Source organism: Pezoporus flaviventris, unplaced genomic scaffold (assembly GCF_033815535.1).
Source record: "Pezoporus flaviventris isolate CSIRO_AGI_PZ_B2104156 unplaced genomic scaffold, CSIRO_AGI_Pfla_v1 ptg000078l, whole genome shotgun sequence".
NCBI classification, from domain to species: domain Eukaryota; kingdom Metazoa; phylum Chordata; class Aves; order Psittaciformes; family Psittacidae; genus Pezoporus; species Pezoporus flaviventris.
The window spans coordinates 14,878,613-14,899,336 of record NW_026892626.1 but is presented as its reverse complement, the minus strand read 5'-3'; the positions used below and the strand labels follow the sequence as shown (position 1 = coordinate 14,899,336).

Here is a 20,724-nt window from a genome sequence, read left to right as displayed (position 1 = left end):
CCATGGGGGTTAATAATACCTAAGGCAATGGTACATGAAAGATAGCAGCAGCTTCAGGAGGGAGTTATGTGTTTCTGCTGGGGGATCTACTTCTATTTACCTGTTACAACAAGGCACCATAGATCATGAAGCAGAGAAACAGAAGTGCTGCTTTCCTAGGGCTGCTCTGTGGCAGTCTGCTGGTACTGTTACCTTTTGGGACTGGCCTCCTTTCCCATTTGGGTGCCCAGTTCCTTTTGGTGCCTGTCTCCTTGCAGGAGGCTAACCAAACTGTGGCAGAAGTGCTGTACAATGAACACCCAGCTTCTCCTACCCACTGCCTTACTACACAGTGAAACTATGTTCCTGGACAGTTTGTAACTGACTCCAGTCTTGGATGCTGAGTTACAAGTAACTTCTGGGTGTGCGCTTTATATATAGAATACCCTACTCCTTCTTGCTGATGGCTGATACGCAGCTTGACCTTCTGAAATGCCTCCTAAGTATCTCATCTGTATTTCTGTTCCACAGCTTACTCAGCAGCTTATTAGCTTCAAGTTCTGCTGCTGCTCCCATACTCATCTAAGTAGAAGTGTATCTCCCTGGAAACCTGCTGCTTAAAATGTAGGAAATCTTATTTAGGGGCTTACCTTCCATTTGTTTTACTTCTAATGTCTGTCAGGTGTTTCCTGCCCTGCTACAGCTCTGGTACATGCAGGAAAGGGTAGGAATTGCACCTTTGTGCTTTAGTCCTGATTATAACCTTGATTTCCTGTGTAACCTTAGTCAGTTGATGCATTCCTCTGTGTCCCAGGTTGCCTCCATTCCTTACTCACCCTGGTGTAAACTGTGTAGTGTAAGTGCAAGGTATTAGTTACAGACTTAGGGAGCAAAATGTTGCTGTATCATACAGCAGCAGCATTAGAAACCTTTACTGATGGGAAGAATAGTCACCTCCATGGGAATGTCTTTGCATGAACCACCTGCAGTGTAGTATCACATGGACCTTCTCTCCTATAGCTGCTGAAGGACTTTAAAGTGTATTCAACCACTTTCTGCCTTTCACTGCGAAGTTGCATCTTGCCTGTGGACCCTTCTGAGCTGCCCAGAGGAGTAGGTGAAGCTCTTGAGTTGCCATGTGAATCTCTGAGTTGCCGTGCTCATTTCTTTCTCACCTGGAGCACTTCTGGACAAGCTAAGCTGGTAAGTGATGGCTCTGTTAGTGATGGTGTCAAAAATACTTTGGTGTTGGTAAGCAACAGCTCTTCAGCAGGAATTCATGCTTTTGCAGCAGAGCAAAATGGGTCTATAAGGCAAGTGTCACGTAAGGAGTTTCCCACTTGTGACCTCTGCCTGTCCAATTTCTGTGCCACCCCCTTTCTCTGCTGTCTTTGGACTTTGTTATGGTAGAAGGCTGCCTCCTTCCCTTCCCTTAGGCAATATTGTCATCCTGAGTTTATGGCCTCATTCCGGAAAGCCTCTGAAGTTCATCCTAATGATTCAGTGCAGAATCAGGTAATAGCAGACAAGGCTGAACAAACGGTAATCTCTTGCTTAAAATAGTAAATCTGTTAGGACAACTGAGTGAGCACGGGGCAGTACATGGATTTGTAATTCAAGCAGGCTTTGCTTGGAAAATTGCCGCTGCTGGGAAGAATGTCTTGGATGAGAAACCCATGGAGCTGATGTTGCCAGGAGAGGGCGGCAGCAGCAGTTCTGCAGCTCCGCGCCTGCGTGAAGGCTGGAAAAAAAATGCTTCCAGGATTTGCTGTCATCCGTCCCGGAGCCAAAAGTGCCTTTTTCTCCCTGTATGAATCATACGGCTGTGAAGTCGTTTGTATTTCCGGAAACCAGTTTATTGGGAGATCATCCTTCCTGCTCACCCGCATGTGTTAATCTCAGGCTTTTCCCAGATGTCTTCCAATGATCCTCTCCCTTCCCGCTCCAAATGTACATAGCCGGATCACTGCATGGTTTGAGGCCTTCAAAGTGCACACGGCAAAGTGCTCAGGAAAGCCAAAGCTATTGGGTTCTCTAAGGGAAACATCCTCCCTCTCCTCCTAGCTGAACTGGACCCAGTGCTACCTGCTGATATGTTTAAATGGGAGCAATCTGGAGCATGGCCATGTAGCTGTGAGCTGCAGAGAGCGTTATCAGTGCTGAGCTCTGGGTGAAGAGGGGATGGAGAGAGCTGGCCTTCCCCTGTGTGTTGCTGTTACAGAACTGGAAAACCCATTGGCCTCTTGAGCTCTCTCTATAAATAGCTGGAGGAACGGCATGCCCCGGGATGGGGAGGCAGGCTCTTTAGCTCCCGGTGCCAGCGCAACACCCCTTCCTGCTCAATGGGTGACTTGTGGAGCGGAGGAGAGGGGAAGGGCCAGGGTGTTCACTTCTCAAGGCAGAAAGAGAGGAACGCATGTGTAATTCCTCTTTCAAGTTAATAATCAGTCAGCATGTGACTGTTTTCAAAGGTTTTTCTCTCCTGTGCCAATCTACAGAGGATGTGAGCGGTTACAGCTCACTGCTCCAAGCCTGGCTTTGTTTGAACTGAAGCAGCTCTGGAGATCCCCTTGAGTGTCCGCCAAAAGACAGCCATCACTAACACTGTGCTTTATGGCAGATGAGCTGCCAGGGATCTTTCTGCTTTACTTACTGATTCTGTGCCTGTCCTCTTCCATCTCCCCCGCTATGTGTGCTGCAAGGCTTTGTGTGCTCCTCTCAGCACAACCTCCAGCTGATGGGGCAGCAACCACAACACAGGTGAACGTGTACTATGGAGGGAGAAATCTCACCTGTGCTTCAGGCTGAAATGCTAAGCAGAGAGCTCAGCGTATGGGAGAGCTGCCCTGGTTTGATTTACATCTGCTTGTTCAGATGGCCCAAGCTTCCGCGTGAGCCTGTTGAGTGTTTCACATGGACCTCTTCCTGCCTGACTTCAGACCAAATGAAATAGAGCAAGAAAATGGAAGCGCCTACGTAGGACTTGATGTGGGTTTGGAGTAGTGCCGTGGCTTAGACCGGCACAGGAAAAATCCCTTGGAGAAGAACTGATCCCATCAAAACTATGTTAGCAATGTCAGAAAAAGAGACACCTTTTATTCCTTTGGGGAGCTGCTGCTTCTCTCTGACAGCAACAACTTGGGGTGGGAAAGGTCAGAAGCAGGGCAGTAATGTAAGCAAAGCTGTGGGGGCAAGGCTGGCCTAACCAAAGGCAGAGCCAGCCTAGTTTTCCTCCCACCGCCAGCGCTGAGGGGACGATTCCCCTTTGGACAGTTTTCTGGAACTCAGTTTCCTCCGCAAGGAGGAGAATTTGTCTCCGAGAACTTTCCGTAGGCCGGTGCTGTCCCTAGCAAAGGGTAGGTCCTTCTTCATGGCAGGCAGCTGTCCTGTAAACATTTCCCACTTAGCCAGGGCATCCACAGCCTTGTCTACTTGGGCCAGTTCCTCCTCGGAGACGTTCCTCTCTAGGGCAGCAATGCACATCTCCAGCCACAGTTCGTAATCTTTGATGGTATCCGTGGACTTGGTGTGCCCGGCGAGCTGGGGCTGGCTGTGCGCCTCCGCCAGCGAACACGAGTGCTCATCCTGCTCCAGGTCCTGGCCGATGGAGAGGGCCTGGCTGCACGTGTCTGGTGTCAGCGGCTCAGACAAGGAGGTCACAGCCTCGGAGTCGTTCTCACAGCACATCCCAGAGTCTGAACTGAAGGGGAGGATGTCCTCCGAGTTGGACAGGTCTGCTGACTCCTGCCTTGGCCATGTGGCCAGTACAGTCTGTGTCCAAGCGTAGAGCTTCTGCGGTGAGAGGAGAAAAAGGTTTTGGTTTAGGGAATGACAGAAAACAGTTACCCCTTTCCCAGTGTTTGTCAGGTGAAATTCACCTTGGGCGACTCAGATACAGATGCTATGGTCCTCTCTGCAAGAGGATGGGTTCACACAACTTAGAGTTACCCTATGAAGCAGGGGTTCGCTCATCCCATTTTGTAGGAGTCAGCATCTGTGGCAGAGCTGCCTCCAGTCAGATGTGGATTGTACGACAGGACTGTAGCAATAGCACAAGGGGTAGGGTAATGGGTTCCAACTTAAACAGGGGAGATTTAGGTTAGGTGTAAGGAAGAAGTTCTTTCCTGTGAGGGTGGTGAGGCACTGGAATGGGTTGCCCAAGGAAGCTGTGAATGCTCCATCACTGGTGGTGTTCAAGGCCAGGTTGGACAGAGCCTTGGGTGCCATGGTTTAGTGTGAGGTGTCCCTGCCCGTGGCAGGGGGTTGGAACTGGATGATCTTAAGGTCCTTTCCAACCCTAACTGTTCTACGATTCTATTATTGAAGATGGTAGAAAATGGCACAAAATCTCTCCCTGCAACATGGATGTGATCTCCACGAGAGCCAAACCAGTGCCTCTAGAGGAAACTGTGCCATTATAAGAGCTCCTGAGAGAGTGCTGAAGAGCCTTGTTTCACCATAATGCTAACTCCTGTGCTAATATGCATTTTATTCCTGAGAATAGCTCTTCCCCTCTTGAGCTGAAATGCACAAGTGAGAAGGCTTCAGGAAAGAGCTAATGAAAGGAAAATGTTTGAGACCATTTCCTTCTTATTAAATGCTACAACAGGGCATATAATGGGTTGCTTCTGGCACACTTATACTTTGGGGAATGAATCACAGTATTCCAGTCATCGCTAGATAAAAGGTGATCTCCTTGTCTTCCTTGTTGGCATATGTGAGAGGTTTATGTGGTTTTGAGCTTTTTCACACCCTTGTGGCCTGTTTCTTCATCTTTACTTTCTGCAGCTCCCAGCTGAGATGTTTGCAGAGCCCTGTGATTGCTTTATTAGGAAGCAGTGCTGGAGAAGCAGCGGGAGATTCCAAGCCCTGCAGAGCTCCCTTCTCCCACTTCTCCCTCCCCCTTCCCTTCTCTCTTGCTCTGTCTTCAGGCAAGTGGCAGAGAGGATAGAGCTCAAATTGAGTGGGTGGGAGCCATGAGCCCTGTTTCCCTGTTGCTCATTTCAGTCTGTGCATGGAGCCTCAGGGAAGGACTTCCTACGAGAACAAAGTGGACCCTTTCAGCCCAGGGAATCCACCCTGCCCCCTCCCTCTGGGGCAAGAACAAATGTAAAGGGACAACTTTTCTCCTGCCTCATCCCACCTCCAACAGCCCTTCCTTCCCTCTGTATTTAAAACACAAAGAAGGCACCAGAGCTGCACTAGGAACTGGCCTAAGGAAGGGGACAGCAAAACTCACTGAAAGCTATAACTGGCCGATGACTTTGTAATGTCTCTTAAAATTCCCAAGAGTCATGAATCTGGGAAGGAATCACAAATGCTGCTTAGCCCTGTTCGCAAGAGAAGAAAAAGCTGTGGAGAAGAGGATGTTCAAACAGTCCATTTGGGTTATTTAAGGCAAAAGGAGGGAATGATTGACTCAAGATCACTACCAAAACCCCAAAATCTGTCCTGTCTATCACTGGGTGGCTTACTGAGTCAGACTTGGGCAGGCTTTGTAGGGCTGCAGCCTCTTCTTGTGTTCTCCTATTTAACTATGAATGGATAACCTCTTCATGTGTTTAGCCTGCAGGCAGGAGCATTTGAAGTGGATGCCCACCCCAGGTAAGGCACCAAGAATGAAAGCTGTTGTCTGACACCCCAAGGGGCTCCAGGTTTGGCACAGTTTCCATACTCCTCCGCCGTGGCAGCACTGAGATTAGAGCAGATACTGAGATTAACACCACAGCAAGGACATAGCTAACCCAGCCTCGAAGAGCAGCTTTCTTTTGCTAGGTGCGGAACAGCCTGGGGATGCTGCAGAAGCAGCAGGTGGAAACGCTGGTCCTGATGGGGAAACACCACGAGAATTGATTTGCTGTCAGGTTTCAAGATGACTCCCGCTGGACTAAGCAGCTGTGATACAAAACTGGAGCGTGCTTGAGTGCAACTGAGATAAATAAATAGAGGGGCTCTTCCTCCTGCATAAGGACTGGTTTCCTGTCCTGTCCCACATGCTCTTCTGCCCCTTGCTGCATCTGAGTCACAGACTTAACATGATCATTTCAGCAGCATTACCTGCTCCCGGCGAGGAACAGCTCTGTGTCTGGCATTTCCTGTGTTTACTATGGGGGTCTGGGGCTGTTCTGTGGCAGGTGGGGATCTGTGCTAGTTTTCCAAAGGGAAACGTGGCTTCAGGCTTGCACTTGGCCTCTCAAATCATGCTTAGGAAGTAACTTTGCTGTCTGGTATTGTCTCCGGATGCTTTATGCTCTCTTCTGTCGGGTTCCTTAACTATTTAATTCACCTCTGGCATTTGTATTTCCTCTCAATTCCATAGCAAAGCCCATTACAGAGATTATCACAACTCTTACACCAGTTTGTGCTATATCTAGCCCAGCTTTTCCCATCAAGGAAGCAGATGTGACATTTGGCAAGTGTGTCCTTCCTTTGGCTGTGTGTTCAGTGTCACCAGGAGATGCTGAGCCAGTTGCTGTATTTACTGCAGGTGTAAGGGCAATAAGGTTTCTAGAAAAGCTTACTGCAGATGGCAGTTCTCTTCTAGAAAGCAATAGCTGCATGCTGACAGGTTGGGTGTTGAACTGAACCAGGATCCATTCCTCAATTTAGGCGAGCAAACAGGGAGCAAACATCCATGGAGTCAGGGATGGGACTGCACAAACAGCAGAACCACACAAGCATGGTTTGGTTTGGTTTTTTCCCCTCCCTATCCTTCACCGCGCTTCTGTGTGTCTGATTCCAAGCTGAATGAAGCTGGAGGCATCCCCATTCTCATTCTGCATGCATCTTGTAACAAATATAACCCACAGCCTTTAAAATAGGCAGGCATGGAATATCCTGCCTCTGAATATGACGTGTGTCAGACAGGAATCATAACCAGGGAGAAAATAGGGTGCTGAGTGAGAATGATGCCACTATTTCTATTCCAGCAGCCATTTGACTACCAAATCCTCCTTTTTAGACAGAAGAGGTAGTAAACACTTTCTAGAGCTAAAGGTGTCCTAGCACTATTCCTGATGCTGTCTAACTGTGGTGTTAGCAGTTTTAGGGTTGGGAGAGAAGAGACAAAGATGAGTCAGGGACCCTCCACTTATTAGGGAGTAATAATTTGGGATCCTTTCTCATATCATTAAACAGAGGAATGGCAGCCAAGTATCTACTTAATATTTTCTCCCTGTTACCAGCAGCCCTAGAGAGGCAGAAAGAAAAGTGGCACATAGGAAAGGGCGTTGAGATGTGGGAATTGCTGTGCTTGCCGCCACTCTGGTGTGAAATCTGCCTCTCCACCTCATTTTTGGGGGTAGCAAAACGTGGTTGGGCTGTTGCACTATCCCTTATGAGCAGCCAGAAGCCCTAGAGCTTGTGTGAAATGCTATGGGGTTAGGAGGAGATGATCTTTAAGGTCCCTTCTAACTGTAACCATTCTATTAGTCGCAGACCATGTGTACATCACCCTTGTTTAGGTGTAAGCTTCCTCCCTTAGCACCTTTCACTGAGAGCATCTGCATTTACCATGCTGCTATATTTAATGCCGTGCTCTGGCGTGGGCTGCTCTGCTCCCTGCTGTGCCCCCTTGCCCTGAGAAGGCACTGGTGCATCCAGTGCCTGAGGTCTCACCCTGTAGCGCTCGATGAGTTTGAAGCCCACGACGTGCTGCAGCTTGCGAAGGCAGATGGGACACGGCTCCAGGGGCCGCAGCAGGGCTTCATCCAGGCTCAGCGCGCCCTGCATGATGCACTGCAGCCAGCGGCAGGTCCCCAGCCCCATCAGGTGGCAGATCTCGTGGCAGGTCACCTTCAGGGAAGCAGAAATCACAGCAGTGCATGGTCAGTCCTGCTTGCTCTGCCTCCTCCTCTTCCTCCTTTGCTGCTCTACTTCCCCTGCTCCCTAACAGTCTGACTCACTTGTTGCTCAGCCCTGGCCATCCTCCAGCCTAGGTTTTTCTGAGGTAGAAGGGGAATATCCTCCCTTTTTCCCAGGTACCCCCAAATCCATGTCTGTGTGGTGGCAAAGCACGAGTGGGTGTCCTGTTCAGAAGCAGCTATGAGAAGACCCTGTGGATAGCATGTAGAGAGCTGTAGGGCAGTGCTGCTGTCACTCTCTTCCCCAAGCACAGCGTGGGTTTGGTTATTTTGTTGTTTTGCCTTGTTTTTAAGGGGGAAAACGGTCCCATTGGGGTCTGAAAAGAGCAGCACAGTCCATGTGGGAAATCTGTAAGACGCTGTTGGCAGTCACAGAGCTGGGTCTTCCCAAAGCAGATGCTCTTAACGTTTGTGCCAAAGCAAAAAACTAAGCTGCAGTCAGCTGGCCAAGCGTGACTGCCTTGGGAATCGGTAACTGTGGAAAGGCTGGGGATGGAGGGTTCCTCTCCTGCTCCCCTTGCCACCAAACATCATCTAAAACTGCTACAGGAAGAGACCTCGGACTAGAAAATCCCAAGCAAACACCAGGAGAGGCACAGAGAAATGGCACTGAAGGTGTTGGTGTGGCTACTCCATGTGGGCCAGCTCTGGGAGAAACACTGGAAGCAGAGCTGGAATGCAGGACAGCACTGGTGAAGAGGATGTGTTGGAGATGAATGGGGTTTAATGGCATCTACATATATGTAAACTTGGCTGGGGTGTTTTTCTCATCCATCTGTGCAAGCAGGCCTGGGAAGTGGTCCTCTCCCTTAATGGGTAGCAATGCCTGAGGCAGACACAGTCACCCCTTCCTAGCCATCCATTAGTGAACACACAGCTCCACTAGATGATACTCTGATTAATCTCCATGTACTGTGTCTGCAGCTACCATCCTTCTGCATGTGCATCATCTGACAACAAAATATGTGAGATTATACCCTGAGCTGGGCAGGGATTTTGCCTCACTGTTGCTCCATGACACAAGGTCAGTCCTGTAGCCTCACCATCCAGCTGGTACTATGGTTTCCTCCAGTGGCAAGGGGAGTAAGGGCGGTCTATAGAGTACACGTGTGTTAAGTGTGTGGTCTTAGCTGTGATTGCCAGTGTGTTCTAGGAGCAGTCTCACGCCTGCTTCGCTGGTCTGAGACATGGATTTTGCCTGGAGTATTTAACCCTACACAGCAAGAGATACGGGGTGCAGAGGCTGCAACCCTACCTTACAGCACTGGACCATCTCCTGGGCACTGAGTGGCAGTGTTCGCTCTCTGCTTTCCTTGCTGACCTGGCACGGCTGCTCCTTCTGTGTGAGTGGGTTCCAGCTGCTGCAGCCAGCCTGGGGGAACTCCCCAGAGAACCTGGCAAAGCTGCAGACTCCCACCTCTGCGAAGAGAGATACAAATCAGGCATCAGCTCCCTTATCTCTCCTTAGGCGTCATGGAAAGGTAGCACAGTCTGGTTGAGCACATATGGTGCGGTAAGACACTTCCCAAGAGGTTTGTAACACCTCAGTTACTTTGACTGGATCAGGAGCCCTGACTCTCCCACTTTTGAATTGGGAAAGCCTAGTTCATTTTATTAGGAAGTGAATAAAGTGATAAAGTTTGGCTATTGTAGGGAAGGCTTTTTGGTACAGTGCTGCCTTCTCTGCATGCTGTCCTAGGATATCCTGGGACCTCAAACCCACCTTGTCCTGGCAGGAATTTGCTGAATGTGAAGCTCCAGGTCTCACATGGGTAAAGGTCCAGCAGAGTGAGTCCAAGGACGCAAAGGGCATCCATAGGCTTGTTGTTCTTCAGGAAATTCAAGATCCCATCTGGACAGATACAAGAGAGACATTTGTTAAAATGAAGCATCCCTCTAAAGCGTGCTAGAGCCAAAGTTCCTGCTGTTCATGGGGATGAGGATGTAAGCCAAGCCTCAGATAGGCAGAGCTGCTGGATTCGGCACCTTGGATCAAGAACTATGGCTGTGTAGATCCATCCCCTCAAACTGGAGTATGAGCAGACCTCACTTGGAAAGTGGCGCTGAGCACACAGCTAAGGCAAAGCCACAGGTGAATTCAGTACTAACCCATGGAAATAAGCACCTGGAAGCAGAGGAGTTTCCCTGCAGGGATTTCGGAGCTGAGCTGGAGCAGCCGCATTGGTGCAGAGCTGGGTTTGTGCTGCCCATGGTACCTGCAACCAGCTGGTTCCAGATGGATGTTTGTGCAGTAGGAGTTTGGCAGCTCACAAACCCCTGTCCCTGGGGAGCTGTGTGACACTTGAACCCACAGCTCCTATCACAAAAGGCCGGTGAGTTCCCCCCCTGCACCACCCAGGCCTCTAATTTACTTTGGCTCTGGACAAGGGATGGGAGAACTCGGAATACACCAAATCAACAGTGTCTTTCCATGGAGCTGATATGATCACTTTGTAGACCCAGACCTAAGCATAATAGCACTGAGAAATACAAAGAGCAGAGGAAAATATGATGGAAGTCGATTTGGTTTTTATTCCTGTTTCCAGCCTCAAAGTTCTGGGTTTTCCATGGGAACAGGGTTCCACCCTTTTCACTCCCTTCCTCATCCCCTCCCTGCTCAGGCAATGAAGGGCTATTTCAGACATTTCCTAAGGGAGGGTTCATGCTCCTGTGCCAATCTGATGTCTCCATGGGCTCCCTGTTCCCAGGTCCTTACCTGCGTGAAGCTGCACCCTGTCCGAGTCCCGGCTGTGGCGGTAGCAGCAGTGAATGGAAGAGATGGGGATGGAGGGAAGGCACTTCACACGGAGACCCAGGAAGAAAGACTCAACACAGCTCTGAAGGGAATCCAGCAACGAGAGCCCAGCAGGCCCTTCAGTTAAGTCTAAGAGAAAAGAAACCCTATGATCAGTTCCTTAAAGCCAGGGTGAACCATAGGGTTTGAAGGGGTTTTGGGGGGCTGGCTGCAGCAATGGAGGAAGAGGAAAACTGGTTCATTCTCAAGTTAACTGTCTACTCTGGGATGTGATGGGTGTCTCTAGATGGTTATACAGACATGGAGGAGAAGAGGGGGCTCTTTCTGAGAGGTGGCTTGAGGCATTAGTTCACTCTGTCATTAGGAAGGTCGTCCCCTGTTTAAGTTGTGCAGAAAGATCCATGTGGGAGCAGGTGGATTTTTAATGGGCCATCAAGGATGGAGCTCCAGAAATGCTGTTTTATCCAGCATTGTTTTACATATAAATATGTATGGCTAGCAAATCTCACCCAGGAGCACACATACCACTTACAGGGGAGGTCTGTCATCATGGTTTGTGACTCTGGACTGGGGGCATGTCACAGCCTTTGGTATTATGCTTATCTTTTCTATGGCAATTGCATTTTGCATCCTTCGAGGAGGATGTCAGTAACATCCAGTATCGCCCTCCTCCCTCCTGTATTTTCTCAGTGAAGATGCCCACCTTACCTATAGGTTGCAGGTAAATGTGCTTCCGATAGAAGTTCTGCTTCCTCCTCAGCATGGCGTGATAGAACGTCTCAAAGTCCTCAGGTGCGTCAGGGTGGCTGAGGAGCCAGTCGAAAGCCGTCCGGATGAGCAGCGTGCAGAAGAGCGTCCTCTGCGGGTTGTAGGCTTCAGAGAGGAACAGCTTCTCTGCCCTGGAGAAAGCCTTGGCATAGAGCTCCTGCAGGGCTGGGTTGGTGGAGATCAGCGCATCCTTCAGAGCCCGGGGCCCGAAGCTGAACTCCTGAGCGTGCTTGCACTGCAGCATTGCGGAGGGACCCACTGCCTGCAGGAGGGGATGCATCGGCACATGGCTGGGACCTGGAAGCCTTTTCACCCTTTGCTTTCCAAGCAAAGTTTGCCCCAAAATCCCAGCTGTGAGGGTTGACTGGGAGTTTATAAATGCTATACACAGAGCTGGCCTGGAGCTCTATGCTCTTACCTGAGTAGCTGTTGCAGGGTCCTCTCCATGTGTGTGTATGTCACTGGTTTACGGACAATGTACCAGTAGATGGTGCTCGTGAATGCATAGCCCCAGTATTGCTACCAGATGTCTGCACTGAAGCAGTTTGTATTGGTTTTTTTCCGGGTGCTTTATCCTGAAGTCCCAATAACAGGGAAAATACCTCTTTGTGTGTGCAATTGTCTGCACTGGCCTTCGTATGATGTCAAAAGGTGGTGCTCCTTTTTTCCTGGGCTAAGCCACGCTCTTTGGGCTCTCAAAGGTGTAAATCCATGGCAGGAAAGAAGGAGATCTTGGTCTATCCCTCTATCCCTCAGAAGCCTAAACAGCACCAGTGAAAGCAGTTGATTCACTGTCAACAGTTTCCTCTAATAGCTTTTAATCCCCAATCTCAGGTATTGACCAGGATATCTGCCCGCTCCCTGTGTTCCTGTCAGGCTGCAGAATGTAAGAAGCTTTGCCCATCCTGATCCCCAGGTAGGATGCAGTGTGAGACAAGCGTTTGCTGGTGTTGCCTCTCTAGCAAGATATGTACGGGCCCATTGCTATCCCATTGCCTCATGAAAACTTCATGTCCCACTGCGTTAGCATCAAGGATGCTGGTGATGACGTGAAGGGGTAAAGAAAGAGCAAACAAGAGCCTGCAGCAGAAAGAAATTAATTCAGAGCATCCCAGCAGTATCCTCCCCAGCATCCTTTCTAGGGCCAGCGTTTTCCAAAGCTGCTGAAGCCAAGCACTTATTTCCCATTGCAGCTTATGCACATAAGGGGATGTCTTTGGGAAAGGGAAGAAAAAGAGGGAACCAAGCCCCTATGGCTGGCTTTTTCCAGAACCAGTCATTTTCTGTAAGGATATCAAAGTAGAACTACCGTATTCTGGAGCAGTACTTTGGGCAAAGCTGCCTAGCACAGGCAGGTGCTCCAGCTGTATACAGCAGAGTGAAAAGTACACGGGTATTTTATATATATACACAAAAGTGCAGGCTTTCTAGGAGTGTTTTCTTCTATTAGGCAAGTTAATACTAAAAGAAACCAGACAAGCTTTCTGTGTGGATAAGCAAATGTATCAGCTGCTGACCATCCCCATTATAACAGCATCATTCAAACACAGGAAAGAGGTGAAATGCTTTTAGGAGGAACTGGTTAAGGCTGTAATTTAGGTATGGCTGCAGCCTGGCACTGTCATGTAAGTGCCATTCAGTGGTCCCTGGGGACAGCAATATAACAAGGAAATTCAGTGCTTAAAAAGTAGTACCAACGTGAGCCAAAGGCTTTCCTTAGTTACACAGAGAAGGCTCTGGTGGTTTGCACTGTAAGAAAAAGGTGGCAGCCCATTAAAATGAACACTGAATCTCTTTACATCTAACCCTTGGGAAGATATGTGTATGTATAAGCAGTCCTTAAGAAAAGACTCACTTTGTATGATCCTTTTCGGCACTAAGGGTATACAGCCTGGGAGAGAGATAAGTAAGCAGTTTATTTGTGCAAGCCTTGTATTACACTGGTGTTAAAGGCTGACAGCAGACACATGGTGGGATCTGAAGTGGAACGAGGGCCCTAATCTGGTGAATGTTTGGAATGCTTTCTCAGCCACGTCTTCTTATTGCCCTAAAAATGCCCAGATTGCTTCTTATGGGTACCAACACGAGTTTGTGTGGGGTTGTTGGGGTTTTGCCACCTAAATCTCTGCACTTCTGACTTGTTCCCAGGTTTGTGAGGGTGAAGCGAGAGTCTGACCCCACCGAGCCATCAGGAGCTTTGCCTTGGGTTAGGGCGAAGAGTTGTGTTTCCCTATGGTCAAGATTTCACTTGTTCTGCACAAACTTTAAATACAAGCATCATTTTTCTGCTCATGTGCAGCGCTTTCCCTGGGACACTCTTAGTGATGCTAAAACCACTGAGGAATTGATCCAGCGAGCTCCTGAGTGCCTGTGGCTCCCAGGGAAACCAAGGGAGAGACTTTGCACTTGGCCGAGGTTGAGAGTGATCTTGTCAAAGAAGGTTTCTGAGAAGCACGAGCCGCTTTCATTAGCGCTTCCTGGCAATAAATGGAGTGTGGGTCTGCGGGAGGAGGAGCTGGGTACAAAATGAATGGGTTTTTCTCTTTTAAATGAGGAGCAGCAAAGAGTGGATGTATGCAACAGGAAATACAATGAGCGCACAGTCTTTTAGCGCGCGTTCCCCCAGGCTCTCGTGGGGTATAGCGCGAACCCAAAGCTATGGGATTTACATTGTTTCCCCAGGCCTTCCTAAAAGGCGACATTCACCCAGCTCCAGACATTCCCAGCGAGGACCAAGGGCGTTTTGTGATGTTCATCATCATGTCCATCATGTCTGTGATTTGTGTGGTTTGAAAGATCAAGAACAGGAATTCACTTGCAATGCGTGGTCTGCAGCGACGCATGTCCCCTTCTCCTGGAGAAGCCTGGCTTTGCTTCCCACAGGATAGCAGCATCCCAATACCCTCTCCAATTACTTCTCCTTAACAAGCCTTTCTGAAATACTGCACTGGAGAAAACTGAATGCTTTAGGAAACTTTCATGGACAACGTTAGTAGTTTAAAAGAGAAGCTGTTTTACTACACTATCTATAGTAGATATTTTGTGTGCTTGGTCGAATATATGAATACAGTGATTCATTAACTGAAGTAGTGCAAAAAGGCTTTGCATTTTTAGCTCTTGTGTCGAGGGTGCCCTGTATAATTCCCTGATGCTTCAGGAGGCAGTGGCACTTCAGCTTGGATGTTGTTTTACCGCTCAGTTTAAGATGTCACCGTGGTGACGAAGAAGTGGAAGCACCAATGCATCCTGCTCCCCTTCAGGTATGTAGGAAGGAGTTGTCATGTCTGTGTGGTATGAAACATGAACTTGTGCCCTCCTGGCACCCTCCTGGTCCTTACCAGGGTATGGATGGAGCCAGCCTAGATCACACCTCTCTCTCTTCTCTGTTATTCATCTCTCTCGTATCATTCATCATCACATCCATGCAGTGCAGTGGAGACACACACAACCCCAAGGTGTTGGCACTCGGCTCCTTGTCCGCTGTCAGGAACAGCCTTTGCCAGTGATCATGTTGTATTGTGGCCTTTCTAGTTCATGACATGAGGTAGGAGCTCTGAGGACAACAGGGACCGTATATCTGGCTTTTGGTCACATACCAAGGCTTCAGATCAGGTTGGGTGCATTACACAAACCTTTTTGCTATGGAATTTGATGCTTTTTTTCCATGGTGGCTGTTTTCACAAGAAGTGCCCCCAAAATCCAGCCTCAACACAGGACAGCAGAGCAGCAGCATACTCCCTTTCTTACAGTAACCTTTAAATGCGCTTCACATGCAATTTGGGTTACTCATAAATTATTCTCTTTGCAAATCAGGCACCTATAAATTATTCTCTGTAATTGAAAATTACCTATGAATTATTCTTTTTGTAATTCACAGCTATGTCATTTATTCTCTATTCCATTACACTGCATAGGTCTGCCTGGGGCTGACACTAACAGTGTAATTCTCAGAAGCCAAGGCAGTATCATGGAGTGCAAGGATATTCTGACAAGATAGAAATGGTTGTATGTTGTACAGGTCCGGAGAAGGGGCACTCCATATCTAATGGATTTATTTGGTGTTGTCTGGAACTGGGCTCTAACACTGTGCAGGTTGTGTGTGTGTATAGGTATATATATATTAAGCTGGTCATTCTCAAGTTATTCTGTATAAGTCAAATTGAATTATAAGTCATTTCTAACTCTTGTAAGTCAAATAGAAGACTTATTCTTTGTAAGTCAAATAGAATTGTAAGTCATTTCTAACACTGTCTCATATAAACTGCAGGCTGCAGATGTGCAGAAGGAGACTCATTCCCTTTCCCTCCCAGCTCTTGAGGAGTATTTAGAGACAGACTCACTTAATTGGGCTCTTCGGATGTCAGAGGGACATGAGCAGAGCCTCTTAAAACTGATGAATTGCCCGTGTTAGGTGCTGTGCTGTAAACAAGCAGTGATAGCGCAGAGCACTCACAGCCAGGCACCAGAAATGAAAAGCCCAGAGTAAACGTAACAAGGGTTAAGTAATTATCAACACACATCCTAGTTGCCCAATAGCTCTTTTCCTGAGCTTTGCAGTTGGTGGCTGCTGCTGCTGCTACTCTACGACCAGTCTCCATCCCAGCATCGCACAGTTGACAGCATGAAAGCAATTTCCTCAATTTACTTGTTGACATGTATAGGATGTGTAGAATAGGTTTAGGGTGACATGGTCTAGTGGGAGGTGTCCCTGCCTGTGGCAGTGGGTTGGAACTGGATGATCTTAAGGTCCTTTCCAACCCAAACCGTTCCATGATTCTATGATAGAGGTTTTTTCTTGACTGAGAAGCTGAACTCTCAATGGGTAAATGAGCCCAGTGGGATGGGATGAAGAGAGGACACTGCGATGTGGGGGCATTTAACTCTCCTCTGATCATCCCTATACCTGTACCCACAAGAAACTGCTGCATCTTCCATTCACTTCACATCCAATGGGCACAAAACACTGAGTCAGATCGGTATGTGTTCCAGACCAGAACGTTAGATAAAACCTGGAGTCATGCATCACCAGATCTCTATAATATTTATGTGTAATGTCTCTAGAAGATGTCTGTGACTCAGGAAAAGATGCTCTGTGAGGTCTCTCTCACAGTATCACTCCTGGTGCTGTGGAAACCTTCAGGGGTTCTCATACGCATTTACTGGGAGGAGAGTATACCTGTCCTGCTGGAACTGTGACTGGTATGTTACCGCTGCAAGGCTCAGTCCTGGAAGGCTGCCCTCACATGGATCTTCCTCATTAATTTACTTGGACTGTTGGACAAGTCAGATGAATAACTCCTATACCGGAGGGTTTGCAGGGTTGTAAAGGTCATTAAACACCTCAGGTGGAGACAGATGCTTCCATCTGTCCTTATTTGAGAACACCAACCCATCCGCTTTCCCCTTGATATTGTTTTACATTCAAGCCTGCCCGCTTCCATACACTTCATTTGAATATGCATTAAGGACATGCATTATCCTGAGTTTCAGTCTTCTGCTCTAAGGGTTTTATTTATTCTATGCTCATACATAATGCTACCTGGGTTTTTTTTCATGCCTTCTATTTGAGGCTCTCTAAGTGTCACACAAACATTCATTAACTTCTCTGTGCTACCCTCCAGAAAGTAAGCTGCCAGCATATGCCTTTCCCCCTCCTCCCCCTCATCACCCATTATTCATCATTTTCAGTGCCTTCTCTGTTTATCTTAGCCTGTTGAAACTCTTGTGATGCTTCTCCCATGCACATGTGCGACGAAGGGCTGCCTGCTTTCTTCTTCCCTTGCTCTTACATGAAACAAACCTTTACAACCTACTGCCTGGTTGCTGTGCATTCGCTAACCAAAGACCCAAAAGCACAGAGCATCACCGCTCAGAGCTGTACAACCACCCCAGCGCTGCAGAGATCCCCGAGCTCCGCTCACCCACAGCTCCAGGCACTTTGCTCTTCATCATACTTGTCTAGACAGACTAAATGCTTTCTGTGAGACAACCCCACTGCTAGCCTGGAAAGGGGCTGCATTTTCCATACAGATGAATGCCGGAGCAGGTATGGCTCTGCTTAGATACTCCCTTGAGCGCAGGCATTATAAAAGTGGTTCATCATGCAGCATAAATGCACCGTAATGCTGTACCCCTTCCCAGGAAATCAATGGTGCTGCCAGGTTAGGAGATGGTTATGGGCATCTTACATCCAAGGCGAGAGAACGGCGTTCCAAGGCTGTGCTGCAGCCGAGGAGCCACAGACCCGGAGGGCAATGACAGACCCCAAACCGTGGCTCTCTCCGTGGCCGGCTGTGCCCAGTGCTGCCTGGCCAAGGGTAATGGGACATGGTACTGGAAACGCTCCTGGGACACCTGAGCCCCCCCGGCCCCGCTGATATGGAAAAGGGGTCAGTGCTGATGGTGATCCCCGGGGCGGGAATGCGGGAGGGTGTGCAGGGATGGACCAAATCCCCCTCAGCACCGCGGGGCAGGACCCCCCGAGCTCAGCCCGAGGAGGGTTCACCGAGGGCAGGATCCGGCGTGGGGTGGAGGATGCCCCGAGCGCTGCCCCCCGCATCCCGGCGGAAGGGGATGCCCTAAGCATGACCCGCTATCACCGCGGGAGGTGCCCCGGGCACGGCCACCATCACCGGGGAGCGATGCCCCGAGCCCGCTCTCCCCGGCCGGAGCGGCTCCCGCCGCATCCCGGGCTTGACCGTACCCCGCATCCCGCCGCGCCGGGGTGTACCCCCCCGCTTTACTCCCCTCCAGTAAGGGCGACCCCGTTCCCCCCCACCACCACCTTTCCCGAGCCTCCCGGGGCCGGCAGGACTCACCGCCCGCCGTGCCGGGGCTGCGGAGGCCGGGGAGGTGCGGCAGGGCTGGGGCAGCGGGCGCGGGGCTGGCGAGGCGAAGCGGAGCCCGGCGGCGGCGGCGGCAGGAGGAGCAGCAGCAGCAGCAGCAGCAGCAGCAGCAGGAGGAGGAGGAGGAGGAAGAACCAGGGGGAGCAAAGGGGGGCTCGGCCCCTGCGCCCGGAGCCCGCGGGATTCGCCGAGCTGCTGCCGAGAGCCGCCTCCTGCCGGTGCGCGGGGCAACCGCTGGGGGCGCCCTCGGGGCGGGGCCAGCAGGGAGGTGGGCCCCCCGCAGGGGCTGCTCGCAGGCAGGAGCCGTGGGTACTGGGGTTGGGGGTGCTGGGGTATGGGGGCACTGGAGTTGGGGATGCTGAGGTGCTGGGGTACTGAGGTTGGGGGGTACTGGGCTGCTGGAGTTGGGGGTACTGGTGTTGAGGGATACTGGGATGCTGGGGATGGGGGTATTGGGGTGCTGAAGTGCTGGGACACTGGGGTTGGGCGTGCTGGGGTACTGGGGTGCTAGGGTATGGGGGTACTGGGGTTGGGGGTACTGGGGTTGAGGGTACTGGGGTTGGGGTATACTGGGATGCTGGGGTTGGGGTTATTGGGGTGCTGTTGTGCTGGGACACTGGGGCTGGGCATGCTGGGGTACTGGGGTTGGGGGTACTGGGATTAAGGGTACTGGGATAGGGGTATACTGGAATGCTTGGGTTGGGGGCATTGGGGTGCTGGTGTTAGGGGATACTGGGACGCTGGGGTTGGGGGTGCTGAGGTACTGGGGTGGTAGGGTATGGGGGTACTGGGGTTGAGGGTATTGGGGTGCTGGTGTTGGGGGATACTGGGACGCTGGGGTTGGGTGTGCTGAGGTATGGGGATACTGGGGTTGGGGGATACTGGAATTCTGGGACACTGGAGTGCTGGATTTGGGAGTGCTGACATCCTGGTGTACTGGGGTTGGGAATGCTGGAGTATTGGGGTACTGAGGTGCTGGGGTACTGGGATGTTGGGATACTGGGGTGTTGGAGTGCTTGGCAGGTCTCCCAGGCTCCAGCCTGGGAGAGAGGAGCAAGAGGGAACCAGACCTCATCTGAGGAAGTGTGCTCCCAAACGAGCCTGGGGCTGGGTGCCAGACAGCGCTGCAGGGGCTGAGCGCCCTTTAATCTCTGCTCTCAGTAAGAGATGAATGACGGAGCAAGAGGGTGTCTGAAGATGCTTCACTCAGTACGTCTCTCCCACATGACCTGGATGCATTTCTGCATCTCACTGTGTCCTTTAATTTGGGACTATTAGCTCTTGGAAAGGTTAATTACGTTAGAGGAGTGGATCTCCATTCCCGTGTCTTCATAGCTTTATTTATTCCGGCTTTCATGTTTTGATTTCTTCAGCACTTTGATCCCTCGTTCCTGCCATCCTGAGAGGGAAGGAAAAGGGAATAACCAGGCTGGGACCCAAGTGTGTCCCTGAGTGACAGAAACTGAAACTAGGGAAGGGGAAATACATCTTACCGCCTCCGGATCTGTAGTGGTCCTGGCAACCCAGCACAACCCAGCCTTGCAAGGGCAGAAATGTCCTACCAGGACCCATGTGCCATAGAAGTGGACAGTGACCGTGTGCTGTGCTGCAGGGTTAACAGGCACCGGATCAGACCGTGGCTGCGTGCTGCAGGCTGCTATCCCTGGGACCTGCATTGCTTTCAAGGCACCGACCGCAGCTCCAGTGAGAAATTGCCCTAATTTGCTGCTATCATAATGAGGCCAAGAGGAGAAGCAGCAGCTCCTCTTTGCAGTGGCTGCTCACAAAGCCGCTCTGTGGGAAACCTGCCTGAGATTCAGCATGTGGGGAGGGTGGGAGGCAGTCCTAAGGCCTTGCAATAGCATCATCTTCCACACCGGCTGCTACCCCAAGCACAGGAGTTGCCCTCTGTGCTGGTTTAATTAGTTGCTGCTTGTAATTAGAGTTTATTTGTATTAATTAGCTTAAATGATCTATTTGTGAGCTGCTCGCAGTGCACTGTCAACATGTTCAGAGGCATACACGCCTCAAAGAGTCAGTTCCTGCCCTGAGAAAGCTCTGAACTAAAACTGGACAAACTGTCCCAATACAGCATGCCCTTTTTTATCCATTAAGAAAGCTGTTGCATTTAAACTTGATAAATACTTGGCTTTGCTGCCCCACCACTGATGGAGGAGTAAACAGGTAAAAATTAACCCTATTTAGTAACAGGGTGTTGTTATTAAATAACAATGATGATGCATTTATCCTGGGCAGAAGCAGGAGGTGGGTACCGCTTGCATAAGAGAGCTTGCAATGGGGGAGATGGAGGGCAGGGACAGAGCAAGAGGTGATGGACCAGCCACACAGTCCTTTAGGAAACAAGTGGCTTTGTTAAGAGAAGATCAGTACAACAGGGAGGGGAAAAGGGAGGAGGAGGTGGCCCAAATCAGATGAGGAGAAGCTAGAGAGGGCAGACGTGCAGTGCATCGGAGGGAGCGTGGTTTAAGGCTGCGCTCAGCATTCGCTCAGCTGT

The 20,724-nt window shown here is 50.1% G+C and overlaps 1 protein-coding gene across 1 annotated transcript; it reads right to left on the bottom strand.

The window, feature by feature from the left end:
• Positions 1-3,042: 3,042 nt before the first annotated feature.
• AMZ1 (archaelysin family metallopeptidase 1) lies at positions 3,043-11,624 on the bottom strand. The gene is made up of 6 exons (XM_061473572.1): positions 11,305-11,624; positions 10,558-10,725; positions 9,565-9,693; positions 9,097-9,260; positions 7,597-7,773; positions 3,043-3,771 (listed from the first exon to the last, which is right to left on the bottom strand). The coding sequence occupies exons 1-6, from the start codon at positions 11,606-11,608 to the stop codon at positions 3,202-3,204; spliced, it is 1,512 nt and encodes a 503-aa protein (XP_061329556.1). The 5' UTR covers positions 11,609-11,624; the 3' UTR covers positions 3,043-3,201.
• Between the last annotated feature and the right edge of the window lie 9,100 nt (positions 11,625-20,724).

Coding starts and splice junctions, on each gene's coding strand:
- AMZ1 (XM_061473572.1), bottom strand. CDS start 11,608: ATGCTGCAGTGCAAGCACGCTCAGGAGTTCAGCTTCGGGCCCCGGGCT. Junction 9,261..9,564: donor CAAATTCCTGCCAGGACAAG/GTGGGTTTGAGG, acceptor CTCTCTTCGCAG/AGGTGGGAGTCTGCAGCTTT. Junction 7,774..9,096: donor AGATGGTCCAGTGCTGTAAG/GTAGGGTTGCAG, acceptor GCTTCCCTGAAG/GTGACCTGCCACGAGATCTG.